General features: G+C 54.4%; 2 protein-coding genes and 1 long non-coding RNA gene across 9 annotated transcripts in view; all 3 read right to left on the bottom strand.

Moving 5' to 3' along the window:
• ZXDC (ZXD family zinc finger C) overlaps nucleotides 1-8,739 on the bottom strand; it is a 32,246-nt gene extending 23,507 nt beyond the window's left edge. Inside the window, exons 1-5 of one of the 2 annotated variants that reach the window (XM_013996783.2) lie at nucleotides 7,775-8,739; nucleotides 5,463-5,615; nucleotides 5,290-5,368; nucleotides 3,843-3,973; nucleotides 733-900 (exon numbers count right to left, since the gene is read on the bottom strand). In XM_013996783.2, coding sequence (XP_013852237.1) covers nucleotides 733-900; nucleotides 3,843-3,973; nucleotides 5,290-5,368; nucleotides 5,463-5,615; nucleotides 7,775-8,678 — 1,435 coding nt within the window. In that variant the 5' untranslated portion in view covers nucleotides 8,679-8,739. 2 annotated transcript variants of the gene reach the window in all.
• Nucleotides 11,362-13,234, bottom strand: LOC106510116. Its single transcript, XR_001308313.2, has 2 exons — nucleotides 12,884-13,234; nucleotides 11,362-11,703 (listed from the first exon to the last, which is right to left on the bottom strand). It is a non-coding gene; the product is annotated as an uncharacterized LOC106510116 (long non-coding RNA).
• UROC1 (urocanate hydratase 1) overlaps nucleotides 14,860-20,695 on the bottom strand; it is a 41,452-nt gene continuing 35,616 nt past the window's right edge. For 5 of the 6 annotated variants that reach the window (XM_021098107.1, XM_021098106.1, XM_021098108.1 and 2 more), the window contains 2 exons: nucleotides 17,781-17,880; nucleotides 14,860-15,863 (listed from right to left, as the gene is read on the bottom strand). In XM_021098107.1, the coding sequence (XP_020953766.1) occupies nucleotides 15,723-15,863; nucleotides 17,781-17,880 (241 nt within the window). In that variant the 3' untranslated portion in view covers nucleotides 14,860-15,722. The remainder of the gene's footprint in view (nucleotides 15,864-17,780; nucleotides 17,881-20,695) is intronic. The other variant, NM_001244219.1, reaches the window with a different exon arrangement.

Below are 20,695 nucleotides of genomic sequence, written 5' to 3'. Positions count from 1 at the left end.
CACCTCCAGGGTCACCTACCCAACACATGACCATGTCACGTCCTAACTATGGGGCCTGAGACACCCACCCCATGGTAGCCACCTGACATGGGGTGCACAGACGGGTGCCCATCCCAGTGTCACAGCTGGGTAGTGGCTGTGCCTGAGGTAGCAGACGCCTGAAGGGCTGGCAGCTGCTGCTCAGAAAATTATGGCTATGACATCCTCCAGGCCCCGCCCATTCCAGAGCACAGGCTGGTGGGAGGGCTCCACGGGAGAGGCAGGATTCTAAGCCCCACGCCCTGCCTAGTAGGACCCCAGGCCCTGCGCCCAGAATTGCCCCCCTGGACCAGTCATGGTTCCTACACTGTCCCTGGCACATCCTGAAACAGCTTTGCTCTGTCTCCAAAGACCCTCCGGGGCTATGGGAGGGACAGGAGGGGATGGCAGGCCTTAAAAGAGGAGCTGACATTGGACCCGGTGTGGGGGCAACTCAGGACCAGGTGACAGGTGGAGAGATTCAGACCAAGCTACAAAGGCTGGCCACGCAGAAGCCGAACATTCTTCCTGGGAAGCTCCTTAGAGACCAGGGAAGCAAGAGGGTCAGAGGCAGGAGGTGGCAGGAGAGGGAGAGAGGCCATGAGGCGGCAGCTGCGGCCCCTGGGTGGGGAGATGTGTTGAGCGGGTGCCCTGACCTGGGAGGAGCTTCCCTCCGCGCAAGGGGCCCAGGAAGGAGCAGTGCTCGGGGCAGACCTGGGTGCCGGCGGGGCTGCCTGCCCACGTGCGCCTTCCCGTTGTGCTTGGAGGCAAAGAGCCTGTCACAGCTGGAGGCTGGGCACCTGCTCTTTGGGGCCACGTCCTGCAGGTGCTTCTTGGAGTGAATGTAGAGGCTGCTCCTCGCAGAGAACCGGGCACAGCACCCTGGGCAGAGAGAGTAGCGCATGTTAGACTGAGGGTCCAGAACCAGCGCCCAACAGCTTGGCCTTGCCCTGGCCTGCAGCAGGTGCCCCCAGGCTGCATCGTGAGGTGCCACAGTCAAGAGCAAGCTGTTTTCAAAGGAGGTCTGATGTCTGGCAGCAGCTGTGAACATGACGGTAACCTAGACAAGTCACCCTGGGCCTGTTTCTCCACCCGCCACCTGGGACTGCATCAGACAACTCCATCCTTTGGCTGCTAAAGGCACACCAATCACCTCTATCAACTGAGCTGCTACCGGGAGAAAACCTGTGCCTGTGGCACCTGGGGTTGCAGACCAGCCCCAGCACCACAAAAGCTATTTTAGCACCGAGAAGCTGACACCCCAGAATCAAGGTGGGAGGGAACCTGGCACTGGCCCTGCCTGGCAGGCTATGCGCCTGCTCTGCCAGGGTCAGTAAGAGCAGAGATGCACACAGGCCAGGAGGAAACCAGAAAATCCAGATACGGCACCCTCCTTCACGCACGATGTCCCACCGCCAGAGCCCGGCACTGCAGGGACATGGGGTGGGGAGAGGGGTTCCTGGTGGCTGCAAGCTCGTGATCTGGTAGGGACACATGAGCAACCAGCTGTCCTAACAGAGGCCAGGGGTCCTGCTGCCCGGTTCCCCGGAGAGACGAGAGGTCTCAGGAGACAGGTTGAGTGTGAGGGGATGGCCAAGGGGCTGCCAGGCTGGGGCCAGGATGGCAGGAGGGCGATAGGCAGAGCTGCAGTTAGGAGCTGGTGGGTCTGCACCCTGTGGATCCTTTCTGGAAAGTGGGGCTAAACGGTACTAGCAGAGCCTGAGAAAGGTACCAAGGCATCGCTACTGTCTCTCAGCGGGCAAGGGGGTAGCAGAGCCAGGCCCAGAAGAGGGCTGGCTTAGGAAAAGAGGCTACAAGGCAGGACACAACCACATGAGTAAGGGCTCTGCTGCCTCTCAAAGAAGTTGTGAACTTACTTCATATTCAAACAAAACTCATACCTGGTTCCAGGGTGGGCTCAATATAGAGCATATGGAAAACAACAGAAAGAAGGCATACCTCCAGCCTTGTCCATGGGGCCCTGTCACCACGTGTACTATGCTCTACATGGCGCACCCTGTACCCGCTCCCACCTCCCACCCCCGCTGAAACCTCAGCATGGGGGCTCCAGAGGCCCATCACACAGCAGGGGTGCTGAGCACACGTCCTGTCCCGCCGCATTCCTGAGGCCAAGGGGCACCCACAGCAGAATGTTTCCAACTGTGATGATATTTGCTAATTAAACAGAGAACAAAATATATCTCCCTTTAATGTGTACTTCCTTTGATGATCAGGAGTATGATCATTTTTTCATGTGTATCAAAGATTATCTTCTCCTAATTGCAACATCAGCCCTATCTCCTCCTCCTCATCCTGTTACTGTGGAAAAGGCTGGTAGTGGTAATGGTATTTTTTTTTTTAAACAGCCACACCTGCAGCATATTGAAGGTCCCAGGTTAGGCGCTGAATCGGAACTGCAGCTACCAGCCTACACCACAGCCACAGCGATGCCAGATCTGAGCCGCATCCATGACCTACACCGCAGTTCGCGGCAACACCGGATCCTTAATCCACTGTGCGAGGCCAGGGATCAAACCCACATGCTCACAAAGACCATGATGTATCTTAACCTGCTGAGACACAACGGAAACTCCTTAACTTTGTATCATGGAACATTTCAAACATCAACAAAAACAGAGAAAACAGCATAATCGTCCAGACTCAAGAACTGTTGCCTCTCAGCAAAGCCACAGGTGTCCTGGGATCCCTCTTACAGCTCTGGCCGTTACCTCCCCTCCCTGGAGGAGGGCACCCTTTCCTGCTGTATGCATCTCCCGCCACCCAAGACCAGCTCTGAGCTCTCGGGGATGCAGTTACCAAAAGTGGGAACCACCACCTCCGCAGCCAGCGCTGCCCCTTCTCTCTCCCTCGCCCCAGCCTTGCCCCAGCCATCGGGCACCCTTCCCAAACACCCTCTCTCTGCCCCAGTCCCCACCCGCTGTGTGCTCCTCAGTCCTCCTGGGGACTCCCCCCATCTGCAGCGGCCCCAGGGCTTGGCCCCAGGCCTCCTGTGCTCATCGGCCAGCAGTGTCGCACAGCAGTGGCTGAGACACACCGATGCTTCCTCAGGCCTTACTTAACCTTCTCACCAAGAGTCCACCCAGGCATTACTCCACTTCACAGATGAGAGAGAGGGTGGAGCTGCTCACAGGTCCTCCTCACTCCTGGCTGACAGGGAGGCCACCCCTGTGCCCCATAACAGACTAAGCAGCCTCCTCTGTGCCCCACTCACCCTGCATGTCAACTGCCTCAAATGCAGCCCTGATGAGGTGGAACTGATTTACCTTCCAGGACCTGCTCGGCTGCAAATGGGTCTGTAACATCCCCTTTTCCTGACGAGGAAACTGAGGCCCAGAGACCCCTGCCCAAGGTCCCTAGCACAGGGAGGCTAGAACCTGGATACAGCCTGCCCTGGCCTGTGCCCCCACCCCGTGCAGCCACATGGTGGAGGGGGGGAACAAGCCGACCCTCCAGTGGCTGAGGAAAACCTCCTAATGTCCTTTTTCAAAAGCCATCCTGGCAGCATCACTGTCCAATCACAGCACGAGTCCATGCTGCGCGCCAATGCAGAACTGGCGTTTCCACCCAGGATTTCACCGAGTCCACACAATTGCTGAACGAAGCAGGTAACTCAGCAGAGCCACCAGCCTAGCAAGCGCCTAGCAAGGGCCCAGACTCAAGTGGGCCTGCTTCTGAATCTGCCCTTGCCCACAAGCTGCTCCCAAGACAAAACAACTGGCTAAAGCCAGCCAAGCAAACCTAATGCTGCAACTTACACAACGTACCTCTCAACAGCTTAGGTATCAGTGATGCAGGAAACCTACCTTCTACAGGACACACAAAGGGCTTTGTGCCCAGGTGGGTGACGCTGTGGCCCTTCAGGTGCTCTGCCCTCGTAAACGACTTCCCACAGCCCTCCACAGGGCAGGCAAACCTCCGGTCATCCTCGTGTTTCCTGTAGGACAGAGGGTGGGGCAGAGGTCACTCACATGACCAGAGGCACCAGGCCTCTCAGGTGATTATTTATCTAAAACTCTGCAAAATACACCAAACTACAAACTCTTTGCATTAAAAAAAAAAAGTACATTTCAGAAAAATCTTAATTTTTTCCTTAGCCCATGGGGTCGAATGGGCTGCCCTTTAATTAAAAATTCTTTGAGGGGAGTTCCCGTCGTGGCGCAGTGGTTAACGAATCCGACTAGGAACCATGAGGTTGCGGGTTCGGTCCCTGCCCTTGCTCAGTGGGTTAACGATCCGGCGTTGCCGTGAGCTGTGGTGTAGGTTGCAGACACGGCTCGGATCCCGCGTTGCTGTGGCTCTGGTATAGGCCGGTGGCTACAGCTCCGATTCAACCCCTAGCCTGGGAACCTCCATATGCCGCGGGAGCGGCCCAAGAAATAGCAACAATAACAACAACAACAACAACAAAAAGACAAAAGACAAAAAAAAAAAAAAAAAAAAAAAAATTCTTTGAGGACTATGCTGATCCTGGAGTCAGACCCAGAAACATGAGTGTGGCTTCAATCTGGGAACAGCTGACTCTCAGAGGCACTGAAGCCACTTCTGCTGCTGAGAAATCCCAACATACACAAGAAGTGCACACAACAAGCCAAATGCAGCACTGAGCCCTGCCCACATGTGAACGTGGTCCTTCTCTACGTAACGCTGACACATGAAGCACCTCAATCCCCAGCTGTGCAAGTATGGACAGACCGCCCAACCTCCCTGGTCCCGGGCAAAGGGGAAAACAAGCCACGAGAGTCCAGCTGCTGTACAGCCGCATGGGGAACCCAAGCCCAGTGCCGAGTGTCACTTGCACACAGGCCCAGCCTTCCAAGGGCAATGTCCCACTGTGAGAAGTTTGTAATGACACAAGAAAGACTGTGCCTATAACGTGATTTTTTTTAAAATATCAAACTGTATATTCAGTATACAATGAAGTTTAAAAATAAGTAGACACAGGAGTTCCCTGGAGGCCTAGTGGGTAAGGTTCCAGTGTTGTTGTGGTGTGGGTGGTTCCACCTAGGAATTTCTGAATGGCAAAAAAAATAAAATTAAACTTAGAAAAAACTGACTGATTTTTAGGTGATCAGATTCTGAGTGGTTTCCTTAATATGAACTTTCTAAATTTTACAAATTAGCCACATTGGTTGCTTTTTTTTTTTAACAACTTAAAAAATTCCACCAATTACTGTAGCCATAGGTTTCTGCTACTGACAAACAATTCACTCATTTTCAAAACTGATAACGTAAGCAAAATGTAAAGTTCACCTTTTGTGCCGTAGGAGTTTTGACATGCTGGTGAAGGTCCAGCCACAGCTGTCAGAGTCACAGATAAAAGGTCTTTCGCCTTAGAAAAGAAAAAAACACACCACGTGACTATAAATGCAAGCTGTGCCCACAGAGACCAGAGACCAGACAACCTGCACTGCTGGGCTCCTTACCCGTATGGCTTCTCAGGTGGATTTTCAGGCGACAGGCTTTGTCATACTGCTTACTGCAACCAGGGAAGGAGCAAGAGAAGAGTTCCTGCTCCCTGAAGTGGGCCCGGTTGTGGGAGAAGAGAGCACTCACTGTGATGAACGTCTTCTCACAGCCTGAACACAGAAAACATAAATCCCCTTCACCAGTGTGGCCAAAATCACAGGCAGAGTCAAACCACTCATCACCCCAGGACACAGCTCAAACTGGAGCAGACAAGAAAGAGGACGACTCAGAAGCACCCCCAGAAAGTTACGAACTCTGCCACCTGTTGCATAACAGCTGAAGCGGGGTGCTCCGGGGAGCCAATGGGTGCACACAGGCCTCTGGCCCCGAGAGGACTCAGAGACAGAGCACCTGATCAAGAGTCCTCCAGGCACAGTCACCAGCTCCTAGTGCTGTAGCACAGACCCTGTGGACATTACAGAAATTCAACTGCCACGGCGGCCCGCTTGAAAGCAAGAGAGGCCAATGCGAGGACCCATGAAGGAGTTCCCAGCTGGTAAGGCTGAGCTGGAAAGGGCTGCAGAGCACTGCAGCATCTGAGACCCTTTGACCTCTTCACCTGTGGGAGCGATGCTGCTCCCTCTCCCCTGCAACTGGCCTCGGTCACCTAGCTCCTCTCTCTCCTTTGGCCCACTTCCTCAGGGTTCCCTGCGCTGTCAGAGGTTATGGGGTCATCTTCAACCTCAGCTAGGCCACCAGACTTTGGGTATAACTAGTTCTCCTTTTACAAAAGGTTCAGGGCTCCAACAGGGCAGGAAACAGGAGGCTGCAAGAGGTTTACCAGGTGTCTCTGCACACACTTCTCGAAGCCCTCTTCCTCGAAGACTTCTCTCCTGCCACCAGGTGCCCCCAGGTACACGCTGCGTAGGGAACCCTACTTTCTGCAGCAACACTGAACTGGGAAATGCTGATTTTCCTAAATGCCCTACAACCCTCCCTGCTGGCAAAAATCTGCCCCCACCCTGGCCATTCCTCATCCTGGGATTGGCGTCTTCACACTGGGTCAGGCGAATCTAAACAGGCTCAGCCAGTCCCCTGCCCTATCAGGAACTCCCGACACACACACACACACACACACACACACACACACACGCAGCTGACAGTCAGGTCTCACGACTCCCCCCTGCAATCTTTCTTCTCCAGCATTCCCCACTGCCTCTACCTGGATCAGCCCTCAGCAAACTCAGGTCTGGAACATTCAGCAGGGCTTCAACAGCCTGCTCCCACCCATCTCTGATAGACACCCCACTGACTATTCACCTCAAAATCCTCAGGGTGACTGGGTGCCCTGGAGCAGGCTGGACCCCTGACCCTTCTGCCACCACATTCAGGTGCCCCTGTGCTTCTGACCAGAGAGCGGTCGCAAGCCACCAACACATCTGAGTGCAGGGCTCAGAAAGTCGTTAATCAGTGGCCTAAAGCCACACTCTCCAGGAAGATGGGTGCACAAGACAGCCCAGGACAGGAGGGAAGAAAACACAAAAACATACTAGCAACTAACTTTTGTCCCACCCTTTGACATATATTTCATGACATACACGTTATGGAGAGCACACTGCCCTACAAGACACATCAACATGGTCTCAGGCACAAGGTAGGAATACATTCAAGCTCTTCTCTTAACAAAGAATGCGGGAGGCCTCCTGCACCCTTCCAGCTTCACCCCCAGACCCCCTTCCAGCTCCTCCCCCAGCCCCACGACAGCTCACATTCCCTGCCTTGGCTTGGCAGCTTCACCCACCAGCACTCCCTCGGCTTCCCAGGCAGAAATCTATCCCAGGGAGAGTTCAACAGCAATCAGAGCGGAGAAAGACCCCTCCGCGGACTGTATCCGCCTTGCTCGGCCTCAGTCTCTTCATCTGAAGATGAGGACGACTTCCAGAACCTCACAAAACTGTGAAGTCCAAAGGAAATAAAGGTTTTCGAGATACAAAAACAAGGACCATACACCCGCGACTGTCCTTCCAGCTCCTAAGGTCTCGCCTGGGGCCAGATCGCCCTGCAGCCCGGAGCGCGAGCCTGAAAGTGGGACCGAGCTTTTCTAAACGATGAGACCTGCCTGGAAACTCAAACCTCTGGAAAGACACCTTGCGACCCCGTTAACCGGAAGCACCTTAAGAGAAGCGCTGCCTGCAGCCTGGGAAGGGCGCTGAGACGATCTGGGCTACCTCGCTGTCCCAACCTCGCAGCAACGCAGGGTTCAGGTGCAACCCCAAAACCCGGCAAGAAGAAACGCCGCGTGCTTGGCCCCCGCCGCCGCGCCGCTCACCGGGATAGTCGCACTTGTAGGGCCGCTCGGGCTCGAAGTGGCTGCGCTGGTGCGAGCTGAGCTTGGCATGCGTGGGGAAGCGCTCGGCGCACACCTCGCACTTGAACAGGCTCTCCTGCTCGTGGCCCTTCATGTGCGCCTTGAGGTTGTATACGGTGGTGAACTTCTTGCCGCAGCCGCCCACCGGGCAGCCAAAGGGCCGCAGCTTGTCGTGCGACTGCAGGTGCCGCTTGAGCTTGTAGGACGTGGTGAAGGCCCAGCCGCAGCCGTCCAGCGGGCACTTGAAGGGCCGCCGGCCCTGGCCGCCGCTGTGCGTCAGCAGGTGCACCTTGAGCTGGTGCTTCTTGGCGAAGAGGAGAGCGCACTGTGGCTCCGGGCAGCGGTAGCCGGGACCGGCGGGCGCGCGGCGGGCCTCGGCCGGACAGGCGGCCTCCCGGTCCGGCGGAGAACCCCGGGGCGGTGCAGCAAGCGCGAGGACGCCGCGCTCTAAGCGCACCACCAGGTCCTGGCCGCCGGCGGCCCCGGGGCTCGCGAGAGGCGCGCCGGTAGGGGAAACAAGGGCTTCGCCGCCGAGGGCCTGCGCTGGGCGCCCGGCCGGGCTCGCGGCGACGCTGGGCTCGGGCTCGGGCTCCAGCCGCCCCGGGGCCTCGGCCGCGCCGCGCGCCACTTCCAGCAGCACCACGAAGGAGTCGCCTCCGCCGCCGCCGCCGCCGCCGCCGGGGCCCGCTGGCCGGGCCTCTCCGCACTGCTGCCCCTGCGCGTCGTCCTCGGGGCTCCGCAGCAGCAGGAGACGGCGGCGCGCAGGGCCCGGAGCTCTGCGGGTCCGACCGGGGCCGCCCCCGAGCTGGGGTCCGCGCTGGGCCGGGGCCGGAGCCGGGGGGGCGAGCACCGCCGGCACGTCCATCTTGGGCCACAGCGCGTCCAGCCACCGCCTCACCGGAAGCCCCGCCCCACCCTCACGCCCTCCGTGCGCGACGCCGTGCGCGACGCCCGCGGGTCAACGCCAAAACCCGGCGCGTTGCAGGCCCGGCCCGAGGCGCGCGTGCGCGGGGCGGTGGGCGGGGCGAGGGCGTCCACCGGGGCGCGTGACGTCAGGGCTTCTCTCCGCGGGCGGTCCGGGGTTGGTAGAATCCCGGCCGGGTCACGCCCCCCTCGCTCCCCCGCCGCTCGTGTTGAGCGCGGGGGACCTGCGGTTAGAGGTCCAACCAACTCAACCAGCCTCCCCTCGCTTCTGGTACCTGCCTGGACCCACCGCGGCCTTCTCGGCCCCCGCCCCCGCCCCCCAGTCGCTCCTCTGCAGGTCGCGCTGCTGGTCTTCCGAAACGCGTGTCCGGCCGCACCTGCTCCCCAACTCGACCCCTCTCTGCAGTCCCACCGCCCCATGCGTCCCCCACTCCCGCTGGACGAGCAGGTTCCAACTTAGAGACTGCACTTAGGCAAGTCTGTCTCCAAAATGCACTCTCGCAGCGCCCCTCTTCCTTTGACAGCTCTCAGTGGCAGTAGTTTTATCGTCCCTTTCCTGCTAATTCATCGTGACTCTAAAATGAGGACCCCGTGAGGACAGGAGCCCTGTCCTCTTATTCACAGCTGTGACCGGGGGCGAGCAGAGAGGACTTTTAGTAGATGTATTGAATTGATGAATGCTTGATTATTAAAGTACTTTAAGAATAAGGTACTTCAATAATATTAAAAAGAATAGGACACATCCTCATATATACATAAGGATTTGTGCCAAAATACAAATTGCTCCACGACCATTCAGTGAAGGGACAACCTTTTCAATAAAGGGTACTAGGACAACTGGATATCCACGTACAACAGAATGGGTTTGGCCCTCTGCCTCCTACCAAAGGCAAAAAGCAACTCAAAATGGATATAAAGGCTATAACTACAAAACTACTAGAAGAAAACATAGATGTAGATCTGTATGACCTTGGATTAGGGGACAGGTTTCTTAGATTTAAAAACCAAAAGCACAACCAATTAAAGAAACAAATTGGCCATCAAAATTAAAAACTCTTTTGGGTCAAAGAATACAAACAAGAAAGTGAAAAGATAATCCACAAAATGGAGAAAAGTTTGCAAGTGATATATCTGATGGGGATCTACTATCCAAAATATTTTTTAAAAAACTCTTGTAACTCAATCACAAAAAGACAACCCAATTTAAAAATACACAAAAGACGTTAACAGACATCTTTCCAAAGAAAAAATAAAAGTGAAATGGGAAATGCAATACAAAACCACAATGAAATACCACTGCACACCTACTAGGTTAGCTGTAATTTTTTTGGGGGGTGAGGGGGCTGTGCCCATAGCATGCAAACATTCCCAGGCCAGGGATCGAACACCCACCACAGCAGCAACCTGAGCCACCACAGTGACAATACCAAATTCTTAACCCACTGCACCACAAGAGAACTCCCCAGATTCTTAACTCCTAGGCCACCAGAGAACTCCAAGGATGATTATAATGTTTTAAATGGATAATAACAAGTGTTGGTGAGGATGTGGAAAAACTGAAACCTTCATACTTTCTGGTGGGAATGTAAAATGGTAAAGCTTCTGCAGAAGTCTTGGCAGTTCCTCAAAAAGTTAAAGGTGAATTTCTATATGACCCAGCAACTCCACTCCTAGGCATACATCCAAAAGAAATGAAAACACATTCACACAAAAACTTGTATGTAGATGTTCACAGTACCATTATTCATAATATTAATTAAAAAAAATTAAAATAGTCAAGTGTCCATCAATAGACAAAAGGGTAAGCAAAATATGGCATATCCATCCAAAGGAGTATTATTTCACCATAAAAAGGAATAAAGTACTGATATTACACATGGATGAACCGTGAAAACATGCTAAGGGAAAGAAGCCAGACCCCAGAGACCAGATGTGTGACTCCAGTCAAATGAAATCTGCAGAAAGATAAATCTATAAAGGCAGAAAGTAGATTAGCCGTTGCCAGGGGATGGAGGGAAGGGAATTAGGACTAATTGCTAACAGCTAAGGTATTTCTTTTCAGGGTGATGGAATGTCCTGGAATTAGACAGCAGTGATGAGTACGGAACACAGTGAGTGTACAAAAAACACCGACTTATACACTCTAAAACAGTGTTTTGTATGTCTCCACTAAAAACATACTGTTAGAGGTCCATGCAGAATATTGTTGATGAGGATCCTGCCTGTTTAGGAGGGCAACTAAATGTGTGTTCATGTGCCTGCATGTCCTTGGAAAATTTCTGGAAAGATGCACAAGACACTGCTAGCAGCTGTGACTGCTTTTGAGCTGAGGCGGGAAAGGGCACCTTCACACCACACCTCACTTCCCTTTGGCATTTTTTTGTTTTAGCTCATGAGTGTTTTTAAAGTAATTGTTATAATTAAATGTTTCCATTATGTAAAACAGCATAATAGGTACTCAAAAAACTAAACGCAGAATTACCATATGACCCAGCCAACCCACCTCTGCATATAATCCAAAATTATTGAAGGCAGGGACTCTAGCAGATGTTTGCACCCACGTACACAGCAGCATTATTCACAACCACCAAAAGGTGGAAGAAACCTAAAAACACACTGATGGATGAGTGATAAAGAATGTGATTTATGGATACAGCAGAATATTATTCAGTCTTTAAAAAGAAGGAAATACTGATACATGGGACAACTTGAATGGACATTGAGGACAATATACCAAGTGAAATAAGGCAGTCCTGAAAAAAGAAACACTGCATTGATCCATTTCCATAAGGTCCCAAGAGCACGCAGACTCACAGGGACAAGAAGTAGATGCTGGGGCCGGGGGCGGGGAGAGTTACTGGGTAACAAAGACACAGATTCAGTTGGAGAAGATGAAGCATTCTGAAGACCATGATGATGGCACTGCCCCACGATGTGAATGCACGTAACACCACTGACCTCAGCACCTACAAATGGTTAGGATGGTAAATTCTGGCATATGTGTTTTACCACCAGAAAGAAAAAATTCTAATGAAAAGCATTTGGTGGCAACATGGATGTTTCCATTCTCTGAGTTTTCACCTTTCAAGAGTGACTTCCAGCATTAAAAAAAAACAAAACAAACAAACAAACAAACAAAAAAGCCCACCCTGGGTTTGCTGCCACTGTCACAGGGAGGGGGGGGGCGGGTTTACTGTGAGCGGCAGAAAGGCTCAGTCACCCCTCAACTTGAGCAGTGCTGATTGCTGAGAAGCCCATGTTCTAAAGGGCTTCCCCTGCAGTGGCAGGACTGCAGACCCTCAGCGTCCCAGGCCCTGTTTCTCTCCAAACAGGTGGGTGGAGGAAGCGGTTGGGGAGGAGAAGCAGAGGATGCACATGGAGAATCCCACCAGCTGGGCTGCTACCTGCTGGGCTGGAAGGCAGACTTTGAACAGTCAGCCCAAGTGCTGTCCTTCCCAAGCTCTGGCAGGAGTGTGGCCAGCTGGGTGTTACAGTGCACGGGTTTTTTTTCCTCCACCACCATGGAGCAGTCAGCTCAGTTCCAACACTTATCTCCTGGGAGGACCCACAGCTCAAGAGCTCTGTTGTCAAGAGTGCCTCTGGGCCCGCCTCAGATGCCCACTGCAAGTTCGGGCTGCCCCCTGTGCTTCGGACCCTCCGACTGTAGATGCAGGGCTCCCATGACAACCCCCCTCGGGATGCATTAATTGGTTAGAGCAGCTCAGAGAACCCAGAGAAACATTTTACTTTCTAGATCACTAGACTGTTATAAATAACTCAGGAATGGCTGGATGGAAGAGATGTGGAGGCCAAGGCACATGGGAAGGACTCTGAGCATCCACACCGTGAGGGCACCCTCTCCCAGACCTCCATGGGGTCACCAGCCTGGAGCTCCCTCCACCACCTTCCCATGGGACTGTCACGGAGGCTCCAGGACACAGGCACAGGTGACTAAATCACTGGCTATGGAGATTTAGTCCAGCCCCTCTTTCCCCCTCAGGGGTCAAGGGTGGGAAACTGAACATTCCAAGCCTCCAGTCACCAGGTGGGCTCCCTGGCAACCAGTCCCTACCGAGAAGTGGCCCCAATTCACCTCAACAGAAATGCAGGTGTGACTGAAAGGGGCCTGGTATGAATACCACACACCTTCCCTCTCATCTGTTAGGAAATTCCAAGGGTTGAGGGGCTCTGTGCCAGAAACAGGGACCCGGGAAAGCTGAAGGCATGGTTCAGTGTGAGGGCTGAGGCAGCTGGTGGTGTCGAGTCCACTCCAGGGGCAGGAGATGAGATGGAATGTCCCAGTTCACTGAGCGAGGCAGGAAGAGGCCAGCTCCTCCTGCCTCCACCTTGACTGCTTGCTCGAGGCCTCCACCTCCTTAGTAGAGGGGCTGCTACTAGATTTTTAAGTGAAAAATCGATTTTTAAAAATTGGTGACAAAGGAGTTCCCATTGTGGCGCAGTGGTTAACGAATACAACTAGGAACCATGAGGTTGAGGGTTCGATCCCTGGCCTTACTCAGTGGGTTAAGGGTCCGGCGTTGCAGTGAGCTGTGGTGTAGGTAGCAGACGCGGCTCAGATCCTGCGTTGCTGTGGCTCTGGCGTAGGCCGGTGGCTACAGCTCCAATTGGACCCCTAGCCTGGGAACCTCCATATGCTGCGGCAGCGGCCCAAGAAATGGCAAAAAGACCAAAAAAAAATTTTTTTTAAATAAATCTTACTTAAAAAAAAAAATTGGTGACTAAGTCAAAAAATTTTTAAAGAGGGCCAGCCAAACAAAACACAATTGCAGGTCAAGTCTGACCTCAGCCCCTAGGGTCGGAGCCTGCCCTAGAAGGCGCAGGGCAAGGTTACAGAGGCCTCCCGCACTGGCCTGGAGGGCCAGCAGGGAAAGCCTCTGGTTCCTGGCAGGTCCAATCAGCACCTGAGATTTTCAAAAACTCATTTTCTTTTCTTTCTTTTTTTTTTTTTTTTCTTTTTGTCTTTTTGCCATTTCTTGGGCCGCTCCTGTGACATATGGAGATTCCCAGGCTAGGGGTCGAAATGGAGCTGTAGCCGCCGGCCTACGCCACAGCCACAGCAACGCGGGATCCTTAACCCACTAAGCAAAGCCAGGGATCAAACCCGCAATCTCATGGTTCCTAGTCAAACTCGTTAACCACTGAGCCTCAACAGGAACTCCCACAAACTCATTTTCAGGGCAGCCAAGCCCATGCCCATCAGGGCCAACTGGTTTCCATCTTAATCCTTTTGCTGAAAACATTTCTCAGTGGACCACACACCTCTGCTTTCCTAAGGAAGGTTGGCAGAAGGCTGCTGCTGGTCACGAGGCACAGATACCTAAATTAATGTTTTAATTCTTTGCTAAGTGTGGGAAAAGGCAAGAATCCAGGTTCACACACAACGTCTCCAGAAAATATCCAACTATCTGAGGGCCTGATGCCAGGTTCCCAGACCACAACCAACCTCATCGCCATCCTCACCCTGAAGATTCAGTGGGTGTGGAAGGTCAGCGGCTGCAGTGGGAAGGGACTCGGACCTTTTATAGAGCCAGGTGGAGAGGAATATTCTGGACTTGGCATCCCCATGCTGCTGAGGCTGTGGTCAGCCACCCTGCTCCTGGCTGGCAGCAGAGGCAGGGAGGGAGCCTGCTTACTGGCAGGCTGAAGTAAGGAGCCCAGAGAGGGTGTGAAGTCCCCAGACCTGGCTCTGAGGCTGGCCAGTGAGCCCTGGATGCCCTTAATAAGGAAGGTGCTGGATGGGAAAGTTTTCGGGAGGGCCTGGTCTTCACACTGAATGTATGTCTTTGATTCTGCCCCGGAACAGGGAGTGTTCATGCATGAATACGCAGCAGGGAGCCTTCCACAGAGACTTGGGCAGAGCGATCTGGTAATCTAGCCCCTCTGCCTGCTGCGTGGAACATAAGCCCTGCTGGGACGTTTTTAACAAGTGAGGGTCAAGGAGAGGGGCCATCCGGGCCTGGGACAGCAGCTCCATGCACCGCCAGGATCCCAGGCTTTCCGCGTGCGCTCTTCTCACGCAACCATGGTCCACATGGTCACAGTAGGGTTGCTGTGCTTCCAGGCATCACACCTGAGGTCCTGACAGGAAGAAGACACAGCAATCCAGCCCTATCTGTCCATTTTTATTACAGCTTTCCCAGAAGTCCCACAACAGGCTCCCCATGGGCTAGAACTAGGCCAGTGGTCACTCCTAATTACAGGGAGTGCTGGAAAATCAACTACTTTTTCTGTGTATCTCACTGTCCAGACAACACTGGGGTTTTGCTAGTCCAGGAAAAGGCAGAATGGCCACTGGGAGGAGACAAGCAGTGCTGAAGGTTGAGGACTCAGCCCCCAGCTAGACGCGGGAAGGGAGGCGTGTCAGGCTTTCTGCAGCCCCTTGGAGCTCTGTCCCCAATCTCTTAACTTTTTGTTCAGGATGGGTCATCTGTTAACCTGCCTTGGGCCCATCCAAGGCTAAGACTGAGAACTAAGGGGACAGTAACGTGGTCAAAGCTGGGCCACTTTGTGTAGTGAGGTCATCGGTGTCCCTGCATGGACAGCCAGCACGGGTGGCAGGCCCACCTCTGCCCAGTCCCCTGGCCACCCAGGTGGGTGGAGGGAGGGCAGTGTGAGGGCTGAGAACCGACCAAAGGAACTCAGCTCCTTGGCAGGAGGGGGACCTGCAGGTGGCTCCAAGGGGCTGGTGGGTGCCTGGCTCAGCTACTGTTCCCCTGACAGGGCCTGGGCCACCAGGTGGCAGGACCCAGCCCTTAAAAAGACCTCACCAACTCGGGTTCCCAGGGGAGGTGGCAGAGGCCCCACCTGTCTGGCCTCAGCAGGCTCGTCTGTGAGATGGGGACACAGTGACATTCCCTTGGGGGTGGTGGGACACAAGAGGTGTGTGGGAAGCTCGGAGAGGAGAGTGAGTAGTGGAGGTGAGGACGGGGCTGAAGGGGAGGGGACCACGGGCTCTCAGTCCTGCTCAAGCCTGCAGGGCCTGCTGCAGCATGTACTCATCTGTCACCTCGTGGGGCAACGTCACCACCAAGCCTGAGTTCTCCTGCATAGTCTGGCAGATGATCTCGTAGGCCTTCCGGTTCCCGGACCAACAGCGGCGGGCCACCTACCAGCAGGGTGGGATTGGGTGGTGCATTCTGGACCATGTGGCCACTCCTCCATGGCGGGACCTCTGTGCTACCCACAGGCCGACCCAGCATCCGCCCCACCTCCACTCCAGCTCAGACCTCCTCCTCTCCTGGCTAGAAACCTGACCCACCCACCTCTGACCTGACACTGGCCGGCCTTCTGCGCAGCCTCCCCACCTCCAGGTGGACCCTGGCTGGGCCCCCAGGAGTCACCCTCAGAGCACAGGGACCCTGGCTCTGCCTTCAGACTTCCTGTCTGCCTCACTACGTCTGGTCCACTCTCGTCAGGGCTCCCTGGACGGTGGCCTGGCACCTCCCCCTGCCTCCTACTTCTTCTTGCCAATAGCCTCCCCAGCTGTCCCAACTACCCCCTCTCTGCCTTCAGGACTCCTAAAGAGTCAACGCCCTGGGTCCCCTCCACCCTCCACTCTCAGGCTTAGGCCACCGGAGTCTAACTCGTTGACCCTCGCATTGAGCTCCCCAAGCCCCCTCCCCACTTTGCTCACATCTGCAGGTACCCCCCCATCATCACCTGACCTCCCATTTGTGCTGCTTTCCCTTCAGGCCTTGTGATGTGGCCACAGAAAAGGACGGAGCCCCTGCTCCATCACAACATACACACTCATGTGCATATGCACACTCACACCAAGGTACACCTGTGCAACACACATGCACGCACATTCCCTCCCACATGCACAGGCATGCGCACACTCGCATGCCCACATGGTGCACCTATGCAACACACACACACTCCTATACACACCTGCACGTGCACACTCACACCCACATGGTACACCTGTGCAACACATATGCACACATACACTCCCGCACACTCAAGAACTCACACACCCACATGGTGCCCCTGTGCAATATGCAAGGCACACACTCACTCATGAACTTCCACACTCACATGGCACACGTATGCAAGACACACATGCATGCACAACACACAAACAACACTCTCACACACTCACACAGGGCACACACATGCTTACACACACTCATCATTGACACACATGCAGCACAACACACTTACACACACACCACACACACACCACCCTTGCACACTCACACACGCACGCTGTACTCATACACAGGCACGCTGTACTCATGCACGAGCAACACAACTCACACAGTACACATAACCCACTCGAACATGCACACAACACACACACATGGACACACACGCACATGCAATACACACACAGGCACCCTCTCACATACACACCTGCAGAGTGCAACAACTCACATGGCACACGCTGGCTTACACACATTTACACACTCAGCTATACACACAAAACACTCACACACTCCCTTTCTCACACACTCACAGTGTAACACTCACTCATACACTCTCACCATCACACACACATGCAGAACACACTCACACAACTCACACAGGCACACACACTCACAACTCACACACCTCACACAGTGCATTTATACACACACACACGCACTCTCTCTCTCACATGCGCATGCACAAAACACACAGGGCACACGTGTACACAGTGCAACACACTCACCTGTAACACAATCTCACACACGTGCACACACACTCTCTCATACACGCTCACCCTTATGAACACACCTCACATGCGTGCACATACACATGGATATAAACACACATGCATGCACACTCAACACACTCCCATCCATATGCACACACTTCACTCATACACACACGCATACACACATACAAGCACTTTCATGCATGTACTCACACAAATACTCACATGTGGGCACACATATGTGCACACACATACACACACACTTTCTCTCTCTCCGTTACACACAACAAAGCAGACTATCTCCTGGGCATCAGGCAGGGCTTCCTTGTGGCTCTAGTCCAAGGAAACAGAGCCATTGATGGGGGGGGGCTGGTGGGCACTCACTCCGTTGGAGACGTCCCAGCTGAGCATCATCCTGGCCTTCTGCTCAGCCTCCTCGGTCCCGTCCAGCACGAGGCCAAATCCCCCATTGATCACCTCACCCCTGCAAGAGGCAAAGAGTTTCCAGGTCACTCCCAGTCCTGACCCTGAGACAAGCAGGCAAGTTTTGGAAGCACAGTCGGTTCCACAGCCAGGAGCCTGCCTGCACCCCGATAGCCTGGGGGTGCAGGCTGCCCACTCATGCCTTTGTGTTTGACCCCATGGACCCCAAGCGCACCTACAAGACCCACCACGCCGTGCCTCTGGAGGTGATGGGACCACCTCCTCCCACAGTTCCTGGATGGGTGTGAAGCAGCCCTGGGCATACTGTGCTGCTCCATCCAGCTCACTCTTCCTGCCAGTCTCTGTGCTCCTTATCTCTCTCACCCCCTTGCCCTGCTTTGCATTAAATGAGTCTTGGGTCCTGATAATGGATTTGAGGGCTGAGCTCCTTTGTGTTCAGTATTTCTTGATTCCCATTTAAAACATTTCCTGGACTGTGTCCCTTCCCGCGGTTTTTCCTGGCTCCCACATGTCTTAATGGATGTGTGACTGATGTGTGTCCTTGCCCAGCATTTGCCTTGCAGTTGCCCCCTTCACCCACGAACACCCTCTCCTTCATGGTGCCCTTGGATCCATCCTCACCCTCCACCTCCCTTGCAAAGGCGACTGCCCGGCTGGACTCCTGATCCGCTCACATCCCTGACCCCTCCATCCTCACATGCAGGACACACCCTTGATCTTGTCAGCACCTGCCAGGTTTTCCTGCCAAACTCCAATCCCTGGGGCCCCAGCATCCACTGGCCAGTGCCTGCCCCCGACCCTGAATCCTAAGGTGCCGTGAGTTTCTGTTGTCTCAGATCCTTCAGGCCATCTGGCCTCTCCTGTCTCAACCACCTCAGCCGGTTCCCACCAAGAGGGTAAGGACCCTCTGCCCCAGGAGCCACCAGTGCCCCCCCACCCCAGGTGTGGAAGCTCATCTCCTGTCGGGGGGCCTGAAGCCCTGCAGCTGGGTGGCCCAGTGCCTGCCAGCACATCCCACTGGCCCCTATGGGGGAGGGCTCCACACAGATTTAAGGTCTTCACCACTTGCTGGTCAGGGGCTGGTGCCGAGGGGCAGAGGAGAAAGTGGGCATCAGGCATCATTGCCATTGACGACCCCAACATGTCCTTTGCCCAGAGAGTCTTTTGGGGACTAAAACTACATCTTTGGATTTGGGAACATGAAGCCCAGGTGGTCAAAGAGCCAAGATGCTTGGCTCCAGGTGGCCTCTGCAGTCCCTGCCCAGAGAAGCCCTGGGCCAGGAGGATGGCAAGAGAGGAGGCCCCTGTCGTGTAGTGGGACGGGGGACAGTGTCCTCACAAACAGACTAGACATCCAACTGGCCTGATGAAATGGACATAAAAGCAGAGCCCTAGGTCACACGTAAGAAAAGGTGGTGCCAGCTATCCTAGGGAAGGAAATACTCAATATTGTAAGATGAGTAAGGAAAGGACACTCTGTCTACAAACAGGGACTGCTGGGCAGACACCAGCACTCAACCTGAGAGGGGCTGCAAGGAGACGGGCAGTGCAGGGGACAGAGAGTGACCCACCACCAACACTGATCAGCTCCAAAACAGGGAGCCAACACTCAGTGTAAAAACTGAGAGCCAACCAAGATGTATCAAGGTAGCTTATGACTTAGAAACATGGCTTTCTGTCCAACAACCAAAGATACAGCTGAGAGTTCCTGTCGTGGTGCAGTGGTTAACGAATCTGACTAGGAACCATGAAGTTGTGGGTTTGATCCCTGGCCTCGCTCAGTGGATTAAGGATCCGGCATTGCCGTGAATTGTGGTGTGGGTCGCAGATGCAGCTCAGATCCCGCATTGCTGTGGCTCTGGCGTAGGCCGGTGGCTACAGCTCCGATTAGACCCCTAGCCTGGGAACCTCCATATGCTTCGGGAGCTGCTCAAGAAAAAAGGCAAAAAGACAAAAAAAAAAAAAAAAAAAAAAGATCTAGCTGGAGCTGGAAGGAAGATCAGGGTGTGAGGCAGGGTTTCCCCACTCACTTCCAACGGAAGTTCTGCAGAAGTATTTGTCTTAGAGACAAGAGAGCGGACCAGAGGGACCCTGAGCTTACCCCCTCCCACGAGCACAGCAAAGTCACAGCTACCTGCTGAACAACCATCGATGAAAAAGACTAGAACCCACCACAAAAGGTGTTCCACATCCAAAGTCATAAAGAAGGAACCAGGATGAGACAGTGGTGGGGAGACAGCTGGCCTTGCCATGCCACCAAGCCCACCCACCCCCCACCTCCAGTGACAACCACAAACAGAAGAACATCAGCCTGCAGGGTGACAGCTCTGGCACATGTTGGGCCCTAGCCTGGTGTCCTGCAGGGAAGATGAGTCCCAGAACACCTGCTTTGAAGGCAGCAGGGCTCACCTGCAGGGGCCCGGCAGGGCAGAATGAGAAACAGACTCCGCCCTGGAGGCCACACAAAGCCCCAGATGCCTGGCACCCAGGCCAGAAGCTGTAACTCCCCAGGAACCTGGGTCAGACCCACCTGCTGTCCTGAGGGGTTCCTGGGGAGGGGGGCTCACCCTGGGGACACAGACCTGGTGGCTGTCCTTCCGCCCAGCGGATGCTGGTGCTGGGGCTGCCATCTTAACTCATGAGCACCTAATGGGCTGTAAGTGCCAGTTCTGGGAGCCTCAGGCCACATGACAACTACTGGGCAGGGACGCAGCCCGACCACCAGCAGGTGGGCAGCCTGAGGACTGAGGAACCCACTGCTTCCTCCGGACATGCCCACCAGGGCAGCATCCAGCTGTGGACAGGCTGTCACAAGCCCCACCCACGGGGGGGGGTAGCATCCAGCCCTGCCCACC

This window comes from Sus scrofa, chromosome 7, assembly GCF_000003025.6.
Source record: "Sus scrofa isolate TJ Tabasco breed Duroc chromosome 7, Sscrofa11.1, whole genome shotgun sequence".
Taxonomy (NCBI): Eukaryota; Metazoa; Chordata; class Mammalia; order Artiodactyla; family Suidae; genus Sus; species Sus scrofa.
The sequence above is the reverse complement of the archived record's forward strand: the minus strand, read 5'-3'. Positions and strand labels throughout refer to the sequence as shown.